Source organism: Hyla sarda, chromosome 5, assembly GCF_029499605.1.
Source record: "Hyla sarda isolate aHylSar1 chromosome 5, aHylSar1.hap1, whole genome shotgun sequence".
Taxonomy (NCBI): domain Eukaryota; kingdom Metazoa; phylum Chordata; class Amphibia; order Anura; family Hylidae; genus Hyla; species Hyla sarda.
The window spans coordinates 34,983,011-34,997,086 of NC_079193.1; the positions used below are offsets into that span (position 1 = coordinate 34,983,011).

A 14,076-nucleotide genomic window follows, 5' to 3' on the forward strand; every position below is an offset into this window, starting at 1 on the left:
CACAATCACACACTCAGCTCTGCTGCATATACACAATCACACACTCAGCTCTACTGCCTTTACACAATCACACACTCAGCTATACTGCATACACATGATCACACACTCAACTCTGCTGCATGCACATGATCACACACTCAGCTCTGCTGCATACACACAATCACACTCTGCTGCATGCACATGATCACACACTCAGCTCTGCTGCATACACACAATCACACTCTGCTGCATACACAGTCACACACTCAATTTTTCTGCATATACACATTCCCACTCAGCTCTGCTGCATTTACAAAATCACACACTCAGCTCTGCTGCATATACACAATCACACACTCGGCTCTACTGCCTTTACACAATCACACACTCAGCTCTGCTGCATACACACGATCACACACTCAGCTCTGCTGCATACATATGATCACACATATACATAGACCTAACAGACTACCTCCTTCTCCCTCCCTGCACATACAGTGGTATTCTTAGCTGTACGGTCACCATGGTTACATTCTACACAGGGGCAATCTCCTGCACTCATCAAGAACAGGTAGTTAGAATTTTACACAGTTCTACAGATCTACATATTGCTGGACTTGATGGATTTATTCTTATAACATTTTAAGTGCCCTCCTTGATGGTGTATATTTGCGCAATAAAATAAGTACTTGTGCAAAATGTGTGCGTGTAAAGAGAAAAGAAGCGGTTGATATATCGATGTCCACCACCTAATCAGCTCTACTGTACACCGTGATTTAGAATTCCCCTTGCAAAGTTCTATCAAGACTTACGCAAAAAAAAAATGGAATTGCGCAATATAGACAGTGAAAACGGTGTATGTATAATGAGAAATGCCCCCCTATGGCTCTATACACTGCTTCTGACACTTTCTAAGGAGAGCTGGCAGCAGAAGAAGACCAACTGGCCCATCTATTTTACATTCAAATTGTCTCTTTTTTTTTAAATTTTCATCTAGGTTAGGTATATGTTTAGGGCAGGTAGGTTTACATTCACTTCCTTTGGATTTACCAACCACATTTGCTGGGGGTTTGTTCCAGGCATTTAATACTCTTTGCATCTGATCTCCCCCCCAAAAAAAAAAAAAAAAAAAATCTAAGATTGTTCCCCCTTGTTCTTGTGCTTAGTTTTTTTTTTTATTAAAAACACTCTCCTAACACTCTCCTCCCAAATGGGAAATGGGTGATGTCTCCTGCTCTTTTGGGTGGTTTTATTTCGCAAGCTGCTGACTTTGGGTTAAGTTTTCATTTAGGTCTAAAATAGAGATGACTGACTAAATCATGTAATGAAAGCAGCGCAAATAATGGTAAAACAGATGACACAATGTTAATGGAATAAATGAAGACTTGGTACACAATTTATGGTGAACACATCAATGTGAATTTTATTAAGCAATCCAAAATGTTAACGTTTCGGTCCAAACAAGGACCTTCCTCAGACCAAATTGCTGCGAAGGATAGGTGTGAATGTAGAGAAACGGCTCTCAGCCGTGTAGCCGGTATACGGAAATGCGACCTGTATACCGGCTACACGGCTGAGAGCCGTTTCTCTACATTCACACCTATCCTCCGCAGCAATCCGGTCTGATGAAGGTCCTTGTTTGGACCGAAACTTTACCATTTTGGATTGCTTAATAAAATTAACATTGATGTGTTCACCGTAAATTGTGTACCAAGTCTTCATTTATGCTACAATAAGGATTGGGACTCCTATTTGGGAACACTTCTTCACTCAGAGAGTGACATAATTCTATCTACAATGTTTTTTTTTTAAATATATAACTGTTTATTTATAAGTTTAAAAATTTTTTAAAAACAGCAAAGAAAGAAAAAAAATAGCACATAAAGAAAATTACAACAATTTGATATATAATATCAAAAGGAGAAAATGCTGGTACATCAACAAGGTGTTTCCTCAAGAATTTGAGAATGTTACATTGGTGAGAATAAAAAGACAATTGTATGAGACAATAATTCTCCAGAGAATAGGTGGAAATTCTAGGAAGTGTTAACTCTGCTCGTCTTAATGTAGATTGTAAGCAGGAGTATGTAAAATGCAATTTCACTCGAAACATATCACTATAATGTTTATCTCTCTTGAGATATCAAAAAAGAAAGCAAAAGGAAAGAAAGGAAAGAAAAGAAAAAGAGAAGAGGAAAAAGAAGGAAAGTTGCATGGTCTCTTCTCTGCCCCAACACGAACTCCAAAGCCATCTATCATGCGTCATAGGTCTCCCAGTCTTGCCAAATTTTATAGTATTTAGGGAGTGTGTTGTCAAGTGCTGCCGAGAAGTATTCCAATCTTTTTATATCTCTAATCCTATCTAAAAGCATATTTATTGGAGGAGGGGTGGTTTCATTCCACCAGCTCGCAATCATGCATTTAGCTGCCGTAAGAATATGTAATAGAAGTTTAACTTGTATTTTACTTAGGCCATTCTATCTACAATGTTAATGGAAACAATGTGTTTCTGAACTTAAATCAACAAATGAAATGGAGCATACATCCATTCGCCTCACTAGTGATTTTCCTGTCTTGCTGGTTGCAGTTGGAGACGAGCCTGGAAAATGCCCAGAAGATACAGATTTCATATGCAAAAACCAAAAATGTATTGAATCCCACCTAGTCTGTGACTACAAGCCGGACTGTGAGGACTCTTCGGATGAAGCTGACTGCGGTATGTACATTATGGCTTTTTAGGATTTAGTTATCACTAATCTCACAAGATTTATAACATTGTTCCAGTCTATGTTTATCTGGCACCTCCTTAATACACTATAAGGCTCCTTTCATACTGCCGTTAGGACACAGTAGTGTGACTGCTGTCGGGGGAGTCCTGCAAAATAGCGGTAGAAAAAATACTGCTTGCGCTGTCTTTTTCTCCCACTACTCCCGCTGAAAAACAGCGACACCCGACGGACCCCATTGACTATAATGGGGTCCATCAGGACCCGCTGTTGCCCATTGCGCCCCATCAAAATGACGGCCGTCAAAATCAGAAATAAATAAATAAAAAGAGAGTTTGACGGCCGTTCTTGACAGGGTGCAACGACAGTGTGAAAGAAGCCTAACTCAGATATATGTATCCTGCTACACTTAGTATTCTAGAACAGTGTTTCCCAATCAGGGTGCCTCCAGTTGTGGCAAAATTACAACTCCCAGCATGCCCAGACAGCCAAAGGCATGCCTTTTGCTTACCTGTTTTAGCTGATATTGCAGGCATTGGTTTGGAGTCATCTTGATTATATTGCAGAACAGAAATGATTTTCTCACGCTGTCTACATTTCTGGATTTGCAGAGAGAGGAAGTGGAGTCTGATCACTACAATATATCTGATGAGATCAACCTAAACACCTGGCTGGACTCCAGCAGCCAGAAGCCTAAACAGCTGAGACTCATAAGGGGTTGGTTGGAGTCAGTTCATATCATGTGCAGTTTTAATGCATTTTCTTTTATTCAAAGTGCATTTTTTAGAGAAATATTTTTAGAGGAAAAAGTTATTTGAACTACAATCATAATTGAGCTGCTTTTTTTTTAAGATTTAAAGTCTTCAGGCTGTGTTCATATGTTGCATTTTTATAGCTTTTTTTTATGTTTTCACCATGTTTTGGTTGAACCTGACAAAATGAAAACGTAGCCTTTGGAGAGGTGTTTAACTACTATAGCATATATCCTGATCCCATAGAGATAGCAGCAGTATACAGATAAAGGTGGGAGGGGAGCTAGCAGGAGCAAACTGATATGTCAATGTCAGCCTGTAGTTTACAGGAAGTCAGCTGACCCAGGAATGATCTCTGACCCATTAGGCACTGTGACTTTCTGTGGGTCAAACTTCTGATCCCTTGACTCTGTTATAGTTATGGAACACATGGATGCAGCTGTGCTGGAGTGAAACAAATTACACTGTAGGACTAGTGATAGTGAGTGTGCATGAGAGTGTGCACTTATCTAACCATTGAATGTAAAAGGCCTGGTAGAGTTTGGCTTAATCTGCATTGCCCCACTAAAGGTATTTGTAGGAAGGATGCGAAAGATCTCTGCTTATGTATACAGGTGGGAATTCTGTGTATATACAGGAATCTGCATTTTCTACTGCATTTTCTACTGCATTTTCCTTAAAAAAATCTTGCTAATAGCAGCCATAAATCAGGTTCACTTTCTCAAAATAAGGGATACATTTCATTTAAAATGTAAATTATCTTATTTACAATTTTTACACTTGGTTGAACGGCACTGAAGCAAGTACTGATATGAAAAATAGGAATTCCTTTGCGAAATTAAGTAAATGTGTTAAGCCAGGATGAGCTAATCCCTTAATAGACTTATAGGAAATCGTACATGGTTCCAGCAGCAGAAGATGGCGGTGCTTGAGAGCGGGGGCACTGCAGACGGTGATGTAAGTAAATTAAGCATTTATCTCGCTGCTTTCATAGTAAAGTGATTTTTTGTGTGAATTACTGAGCACATATTGACTGAATGTCTCCCATGTGCTTATCTATTAAAGGCAGACCTTCTTTCCCATATAAATAGGTGAGTACATCAATGTTCCTGGGAGCTGCAATTTTGAGCATCCAGACCAGATGAATTTTGGATGTGATCTCTCACAAGACCATACAGATGACTTCAACTGGACGGTACAAGACCGAGTCAAACGGCATCTAAACAGCGACCACACTCCAGGCAAGTAGCCATCTACTTTATGTTGTTGTTTGGATAACATAAAATGTTACAGTGTAGAACCCTTAGGGTTAATTCACAAGGCGGAATTTCCGCCGGTGGAATTCTGCCTCAAATGAAATCCCAATACACTTCTATGGGATTCCGTCCTCCCGTTGACACTTCGGAATTTCCGCTTGCGGAATTCCATAAGCAGAAATTCCAAACGGGAGTGCGGAATCCCATAGAAGTGTATTGGGCATTCATTTGAGGCAAAATTCTGTTGTGTGAATGGACCCTTAGGGTCCATTCACAAATATTTAGCTAGTTTCCCGAAAAATCCCCAGCAGACCCCATTGAAGTCAACGTAATCTGCTGAAGATTTTTGACTCTGGAAAACCCGCCGCAGCTTAAACCAGCAGTGGGAAATTTTATAAAATCCGCCTGTGTAAATATACTCTAAGGCTTGGTTTATACCTGTGTCATTCTTTGCAGGTGTTCTGTTCCATCATAGTAGAACAAAGGAAAATGCATGCCTGGTTTGTTGTGTGCTGGACCCAAACAGAATAAGATGAACCCCAGTAACTTTAATTTGGTCCAAGGGCTTTCCAGCATGGTGTGCATCATTTAACCAGAATCTGTTTCAAAAATACAAAATTTGATGCAGAATTGATATCTTTGTAAAAGCAATTCAATCCACCATTGAGATTTGGTGTCTTAACCAAACAGTAAACTTTCTATCAATTGAGTTAAATTAAGATTGACAAATTCTCCTGGGTCAGCTGAGATATTTACCCCTAACTATTTATAAAAATAAATAAATATATATTGAGATGCTTAAGGCCACCTATTGGACCATTGGTATTATCATGAACAGGTAGGAGGCATGATTTTCTCCAGTTAAAGACCGGATAATGTTCCCAATGCTAGTAATAATTTATCTCACGGTTTCCTGAGGCTTATTGACGAATAGAAAAATATCATTGGCATAGCATATGACTTTATTTTGACCACCTTCTAACTCAAACCCTTCATATGGAACATGTTCCCTAATATATATCGACAGAAGCTCTATAAATAATAACAAAAAGATGTCGGAAAGTGGAGTATATGGAGTGTGCTTAGTTCTTGAGCCCACTCTATACTCCACTTTCCGACATCTTGACCTACATTTACAGTATATCAAATGTCAGAAAGGTGGTTAACCCCTTAATGACGCAGGGTATTTTACGTTTTTGCATTTTCATTTTTTCCTCATCACCTTCTAAAAATCATAACGCTTTCAATTTTGCACATAAAAATCCATATTATGGCTTATTTTTTGCGCCACCAATTCTACTTTGCTGTGACAGTCATTTTACCCAAAAATCCACAGCGAAACGGAAAAAAAACTTATTGTGCGACCAAACTGAAGAAAAATGTATACGTTTAAAAATGTCCTCTTCTGACCCCTATAACTTTTTTTTATTTTTCTGCATATGGGGAAGTATAAGGGCTAATTTTTGCGCTGTGATCTGATGTTTTTATTGGTATCATTTTTGTATTGATCAGGCTTTTTGATGGTATAAAAAGTAACCAAAAATATGCTATTTTGGACTTTGGAATTTTTTTACGTGTACACCATAGACCGTACGGTTTAATTAATGATATATTTTTATAGTTCGGTCAATTACGCATGCGGCGATACCACATACGTTTATTTTTATTTACACAGTTTTATTATTTTTTTGGAAAAGGGGGGGGGGATTTTGACTTTTATTATGGAAGGGGTTAAATGATCTTTATTACCACTTTATTTTCACTTTTTTTTGCAGTGTTACAGCTCCCACAAGGGGCTATAACACTGCACACACTGATCTTAAACTCTGATCACTGCCTGGCAACAGCCGGGCATTGATCAGTGTTATCGCCGCTCAACTGCTCCTGCCTGGATCTCAGGCATGGAGCAGTCATTCGGCGATTGGACAGCGAGGATGCAGGTAGGGACCCTCCAGCTGTTCAGCAAGCTGTTCAGGACACAGCGATTTCATCGCGGTGGTCCCGAACAGCTCCACTGAGTTAACCGGTACAGTTTACTTTCACTTTAGATGCGGCAATCAACTTTGATCGCCGCGTCTGAAGGGTTAATACCGAGCATCACCGCGATCGGTGACGTCTGGTATTAACCGCAGTCCCTGGCCGTTGATGGCCGCCGGGACCGATGCGATATGACTCGTGACCCCGCGTTCTATCGCGGGAGCCCGCTCATGACGTTTGCATACGTCATGTAGCGGGAATGGGTTAAAGAGGGTTTTCCATCTTAGGACTTTCTGGCATATGCATTTCTGAATGGTCCTTCCCTGAACCTTATTTTACCAAGGTGGCTGTATCTAGGCACAGAATGAATAGAGATATTTCTGCAGACAGGCACTTATTAACCTGACCCCGATATTTTAGGGATATGCCATAAATTTAGAATTAAACATTTCTTCTGAAAACAATTCTACACTTATCCATGGTCTGGGTCTGATCTCAGTCATGTGAATGGTTCTGAGCTTAATACCACATTGAAAATGGCATTGTTGTAGAAAAAGAATAAAAAAAAAACATTAAAGGGGTACTCGAGGGAAATATATATATATAGCTCCAAAGCCACCACACTTCCTGGATATGTTCCCTGTATACCCCACCCTGCTTCTTGCCACTGACCTACATCTCCCAGCAATCATTGCAGCTCTGCTCTGCCAGTCCCCACCCTCCTGCTCTGAGCAGCAGAGAGAAATTCAGTGTGTGATTGTCTGAGGCTGCACACACCTCCCTGCTCCCAGCACATGATTTATCAGTGTAGGGCAGAAACCATGTGGTCTGTGTCTCTCAGGAGAGTAGGGGCTGTTTTCAGAGAGGGATTTGGACAGAGACAGAATGGATGGCTGGATGATGTCTCTTCCTCACTTCATGCATGTAAGTGACAACCAAAGATGGGTAGACTGCTCTGTATAGCTAATGAATGATATCTAAACAATTAAATAGGATGATGAGAGGGGAAGGATGGGCTATGGGTTTTAGATTCCTGCAGTACCCCCTTTTACCCTTTTCTCCAGTCCTGGACCAACCCTTTTTGAGAACCATCATTTTAGAATAAGTAAAAAGTTGTTATGATATTTATTCACAATTTTTTATATTCTTAGTGTTGCCTTTCTACAGATATTTAGTTGTGGTGAAGGCAGAGCACTGTGTGTTGACTCAGAATAATGGAAGTTGTGCTGCTGCCTATTTCTGGCATTCAATTAGTTTTCTGACCACTTAATAAATGAAGATTGTGAAAAAAAGGGAGAACACTGTGTCCTTCTATGTATTTTGTGTATTTGGATCACATCCTTGTGTCAGACCTTTGGCGCAGAGTTTGTTTGTCCTTGAGAGCTAATTAGGTGTAGGCAATTGTAACCACATGAGCCTCATAGGGAGCAGAAGCATCTACTCTTCTCCAAGAAGTCAGCCCGGGCCTCAGATCTTCTGCTTCAAGGAGCCAAACTGTTGCTTGTTAGAGTGTCAGGTTAATTTCATTGCTGCTACTTACAAAATAGGCCTGAGAAGTGACAATTAAATATAACAGGCAAAGAATACTAGAACAGTTGTGATAGATCTATGGAAAGCTTTCAATCCTTTATATTACATAACAATTGGAAAAGTTCTGTTTAAAAAAAAATAATAATAATTAAACGCATGAATGAGGTGACCGAGTAGGGCAGCACAGGTGTTGATGGTTGATGCGAAGCCCAACTGGTACTTGTAGTCTTCCACACATAGCAGTAAACCAGAGTCACAATGACAAAAGTGGATCACGGACCCTGGGTACTACCATTAGTATCACCACACACTAAAGGGATTATCCACCATACAGTGACCTATGGTATGGTGTACTTACCTGCCAGACAGTTATGGACATTCTTAGGAAGGAGCTGTGCTTGTCTTTGGCCTAAATGGATATGTTTTGAGTCAACTATAATGCTGCTGCTTTCTTTTTGTGAAATGGCTGTTTTCTGTTGCAGTTCCCTCCCTCCAACTACAAGTCCCAGGATCCCCTTTTTTTTAAGTGTGAAGACACTTTTCTCCCTCCCACACATCAGTCACCCACCCATTGCAGCACAGTCGAACTCCCTTTCATGCTGTGCTTTAAAATACAAATCCCTGCAGCCCTGTGATGAATATTCTCCATCCCACCCAGCAGTCGCTCCACCCTTTGAAGCAGACAGGCTCCCTTTCAACACCTGACCAGTGATGTAATGTCTCAGGCCACCCTGCAACCTGGGAAAAGCTGAGACAACATTTATTTTGTATGCTGATGAAAATAAACATAAAAATTGCAAGACCAACCATCAAACACAGGTACAGACACTATATTATGAACTAGCAGTAAAAATTAAACGCCGCACACAACTTTCTTGTTTTTCTTATTTGCTTTAGTGAATATCTTGCATAAATTCACAATTTCTTTAGCACGTATTGCAAAAACTAGAAAAAATACTAAATTAATCAAAGTAAATCACCCAAGATGCACCTTTCTTGCGGACACGCTAGACACTCATCAAGCTGCAGGAGATTTTCAGCCCATGTCCGGGCTCCCTTTAGCTGGACATCCTTCCTCTCACGAAGGGGATCAGACTGGAGCTTACGTCGACACTTATAAAGTTTCGGAGACCACGCCTACTTTTTCAAGTATCCCTAACGTGCTCCCTTCACCACATTAAATAGGTATGTCAATCTCACAAGAACTCATTTCTAAAAACGAGAACAACAGGGTTCAAATCCTATACTAACAGGAACATATAAATATAGAACCAGGAACAGCATAAAATATGACATCTCACAGGTACATTCCAAAATTGCAAGATTCATTTAGCCCATTAGGGCTCAATGAATTCAGCGTCTCAATCCAATACACTTCACGTTGAAGTAATCTTTTCTTTACATCATCTTCTGTAACACCTTGTACCTTCCTCTATTATCATCCACCGTAATTCACTTACTCCATGTTTCTGGTCGACAAAGTGTCTGGTAAATTGTGAATTTATGCAAGATATTCACTAAAGCAAATAAGAAAAACAAGAAAGTTTTGTGTGGCGTTAAATTTTTACTGCTATTTGGACTTTAAGTGAGTTGTGAGCTCTCACTACAAATTCATCACATCCACCCAGGTTGTGAACAGGTGACTTTAAATATATATTTTTGCATTGGACTATATTATGACCTACACTAACTTTACTGCCCCAGTAGCATAGTCAAATAAAAAAATATCCTGGAATGAAAGGTAATGGGCTAGATAAGCATGTTTGTAATTAGATCCTGGTACACATCATGGCATGTCCTGGCCAGTGGCAGTTGGCGTGCAACCAAGACTGGTACTCAAGGAGTGTCATAATAAATGGGTAACTTTAGTAGTAGTATAACCTTCATCCAAAGACCTAGAGGTACTCGGCTTGACCAGTTGTTACTCATGATGAGGTGGTTACTGGCAGTCAAGAGGTAAAGTGTCCTTAATTTAAACAAAACTTTTGACATGTCACAGAGACATGTCAAAAGTTTTGATCTGTCTAGGTGTTACGCCGAGCGCTCCGGGTTCCCGTTCCTCCCCGGAGCGCTCGCCTCATCCTCGTTGCTGCAGCGCCCCGGTCAGATCCACTGACCGGGTGCGCTGCGGTACCGCCTCCAGCCGGGATGCGATTCGCGATGCGGGTGGCGCCCGCTCGCGATGCGCACCCCGGTCCCCGTACCTGACTCGCTCTCCGTCGGTCCTGTCCCGGCGCGCGCGGCCCCGCTCCCTAGGGCGCGCGCGCGCCGGGTCTCTGCGATTTAAAGGGCCAGTGCACCAATGTTGGTGCCTGGCCCAATCTTCCCAATTAGCTTAATTAGTTTCCACCTGTGCACTCCCTACTTATACCTCACTTCCCCTGCACTCCCTTGCCGGATCTTGTTGCACTTGTGCCTAGTGAAAGCGTTCCCTTGTTTGTTCCTAGCCCGTGTTCCAGACCTCCTGCCGTTGCCCCTGACTACGATCCTTGCTGCCTGCCCCGACCTTCTGCTACGTCCGACCTTGCTTCTGTCTACTCCCTTGTACCGCGCCTATCTTCAGCAGTCAGAGAGGTGAGCCGTTGCTAGTGGATACGACCTGGTCACTACCGCCGCAGCAAGACCATCCCGCTTTGCGGCGGGCTCTGGTGAAAACCAGTAGTGACTTAGAACCGGTCCACTAGCGCGGTCCTCGCCCATCCCTCTCTGGCACAGAGGATCCACTACCTGCCAGCCGGCATCGTGACAGTAGATCCGGCCATGGATCCCGCTGAAGATCCTACACTGGTCGCCCAGCTAGCCCTAAAGATCGCCCAACGAGATCAACAGCTGGCATACTTGACCTCCGAGACACTGCGTCTTCAGTCACAGATACAGCAGCTGCAGCCGCAGATACAGCAACTTCAGTCACAGCTACAGCTGCAACAACCATCTCCTCCGCCGGCTCCTGCAACTCCTCCGCAGCAACCGGCCGTTCCTAACCCCTGCTTGTCCCTGCCGGACAAATTTGGCGTAAAGATCGCCCAACGAGATCAACAGCTGGCATACTTGACCTCCGTGACACTGCATCTTCAGTCACAGATACAGCAGCTGCAGCCGCAGATACAGCAACTTCAGTCACAGCTACAGCTGCAACAACCATCTCCTCCGCCGGCTCCTGCAACTCCTCCGCAGCAACCGGCCGTTCTTAACCCCTGCTTGTCCCTGCCGGACAAATTTGATGGGGACCGCAATGATCCTGCCACAGCCACAGTCCAGTCCTTCTTCGCTGAGGTCCGTGGTGTCTTCGAGGAGCCTGCCCGAGCTTCTTCTGCCGAGATTGCCCTGCTGAACCTGGCCCAGGGTGTTTCTTCCGTTGGCGAGTACGCCATTCAGTTCCGTGCTCTTGCTTACGAGTTGTCCTGGAATAGTGAGGTTCTCTGCGCGACCTTTAAAAAAGGCCTATCCAGCAACATTAAAGATGTTCTGGCCGCACGAGAGACTCCTGCTGACCTACATGAACTCATTCATCTTGCCACTCGCATTGACATGCGTTCTTCCGGATGGCGTCTGGAGCTCCGCCTGGATATGGACTTTGTTCGCACGAAGCGTTTTTTCTCCCCGGCTCCTCTCTCCTCTGGTCCTCTGCAATCCGTTCCTGTGCTTCCCGCCGCGGAGGCTATGCAAGTTGACCGGTCTCGCTTGACACCTCAAGAGAGGACACGACGCCGCATGGAGAATCTTTGCCTGTACTATGCCGGTACCGAACACTTCCTGAAGGATCGTCCTATCCGTCCTCCCCGCCTGGAAAGACGTACGCTGACTCCGCACAAAGGTGACACAGTTCTTGATGTCAACTCTGCTTCTCCACGCCTTACTGTGCCTGTGCGGATATCTGCCTCTACCTTCTCCTTCTCTACTATGGTCTTCTTGGATTCCGGATCTGCAGGAAAATTTTTTTTGGCCTCTCTTATCAACAGGTTCTACGTCCCTGTGACCAGTCTCGCCAGACCCCTCTACATCTATTGTTTTAACAATAAAAGATTGGACTGTCTCGTGCGTTTCCGCACAGAACCCCTCCTAATGTGCATCGGACCTCATCACGGAAAAATTGAGTTTTTTTTCCTCAGGTTCTTTGGCCCCAAGAAGAGGGGGAGACCCAAGGGGGGGGGGTACTGTTACGCCGAGCGCTCCGGGTTCCCGTTCCTCCCCGGAGCGCTCGCCTCATCCTCGTTGCTGCAGCGCCCCGGTCAGATCCACTGACCGGGTGCGCTGCGGTACCGCCTCCAGCCGGGATGCGATTCGCGATGCGGGTGGCGCCCGCTCGCGATGCGCACCCCGGTCCCCGTACCTGACTCGCTCTCCGTCGGTCCTGTCCCGGCGCGCGCGGCCCCGCTCCCTAGGGCGCGCGCGCGCCGGGTCTCTGCGATTTAAAGGGCCAGTGCACCAATGTTGGTGCCTGGCCCAATCTTCCCAATTAGCTTAATTAGTTTCCACCTGTGCACTCCCTACTTATACCTCACTTCCCCTGCACTCCCTTGCCGGATCTTGTTGCACTTGTGCCTAGTGAAAGCGTTCCCTTGTTTGTTCCTAGCCCGTGTTCCAGACCTCCTGCCGTTGCCCCTGACTACGATCCTTGCTGCCTGCCCCGACCTTCTGCTACGTCCGACCTTGCTTCTGTCTACTCCCTTGTACCGCGCCTATCTTCAGCAGTCAGAGAGGTGAGCCGTTGCTAGTGGATACGACCTGGTCACTACCGCCGCAGCAAGACCATCCCGCTTTGCGGCGGGCTCTGGTGAAAACCAGTAGTGACTTAGAACCGGTCCACTAGCGCGGTCCTCGCCCATCCCTCTCTGGCACAGAGGATCCACTACCTGCCAGCCGGCATCGTGACACTAGGGTTTAGTGTTGACACCCCCATGATCATTAGATCGAGCTACCACATGCTTTACTCCCTGGTTCGCGGCAATCTCTCCCTTGCTTCTCTGGATGGCACCATAGACTTTTAAGACCTAAGGAAGTTAGTTCTTGAGATGGTTGAATTCTTGGGATGACAACTAGAAATGATTCCAATTGGCTCCTGGTGGTAGAAAGATGGTTTATTCTCAACTGGAGGTCCATATAGGCAACATACAGCTAAGGGGTCTTCAAAATTGCTACTCCATCAGACTAAAGAAGAGAATTGGCCACCAAAAAAAGACTTTTGGTCTTTTCAGGGTGACTGTAGTTACTACACCAGGCTTGGACCCATGCAACCGTGGGTAGGCCTTGGCAAGTAGCTTTGCACTGACTATACTCAAGACTCAAAAATTTATGCTCAGGACCTCAAGACCACGTTTTCAGGAAAATCTGGGTACCTAAAAACTAATATGCTAATTCCTCCTCTGTTACTAGATAATTCTGTTCACCAGTAGGTGGCAGCAGAGAGCATTAAGGTGTATGTAAATTAGGTTAACTCCAAGCTGCCAGGCACGTGGTGCAATATTAAAGTGCTATTAAGCATTATCAATATCAACATAATAGTCAGATTTAACAACACAGTATTTAGACAGGTTTTACTATATCAGGCCAAAAGAAAACATAAGCAGGGGGATACCGCATTAGTCTATGTTCATACTGTCTTTGTGGGACCACAATCGGCATATGTGTCATGGGCCCCAAGTATGGCAAAATAAATGCTCTTTTGCTCTTTATCAGGATGGTATGCGCTGGCATTTCCCAGTTTCTTCTTTGGGCCCCTGTATATTACATTAAGTGCAAGGGACTTCTTTCAGGCCATTTTTTTTTTTTTTTGCATTATCCTAAAAAATGGGTTAAAAAAAAGCTGAAAAAATGTTTTAAATAAAGGATTCTGCAAACATTGCCATCTCTATAGGG

General features: G+C 43.8%; 1 protein-coding gene across 14 annotated transcripts in view; it reads left to right on the plus strand.

Moving 5' to 3' along the window:
- MALRD1 (MAM and LDL receptor class A domain containing 1) overlaps positions 1 to 14,076 on the plus strand; it is a 551,665-nt gene that overhangs the window by 400,267 nt on the left and 137,322 nt on the right. For all 14 annotated transcript variants that reach the window (XM_056519234.1, XM_056519235.1, XM_056519233.1 and 11 more), the window contains 2 exons: positions 2,567 to 2,695; positions 4,549 to 4,698. In XM_056519234.1, coding sequence (XP_056375209.1) covers positions 2,567 to 2,695; positions 4,549 to 4,698 — 279 coding nt within the window. The remainder of the gene's footprint in view (positions 1 to 2,566; positions 2,696 to 4,548; positions 4,699 to 14,076) is intronic.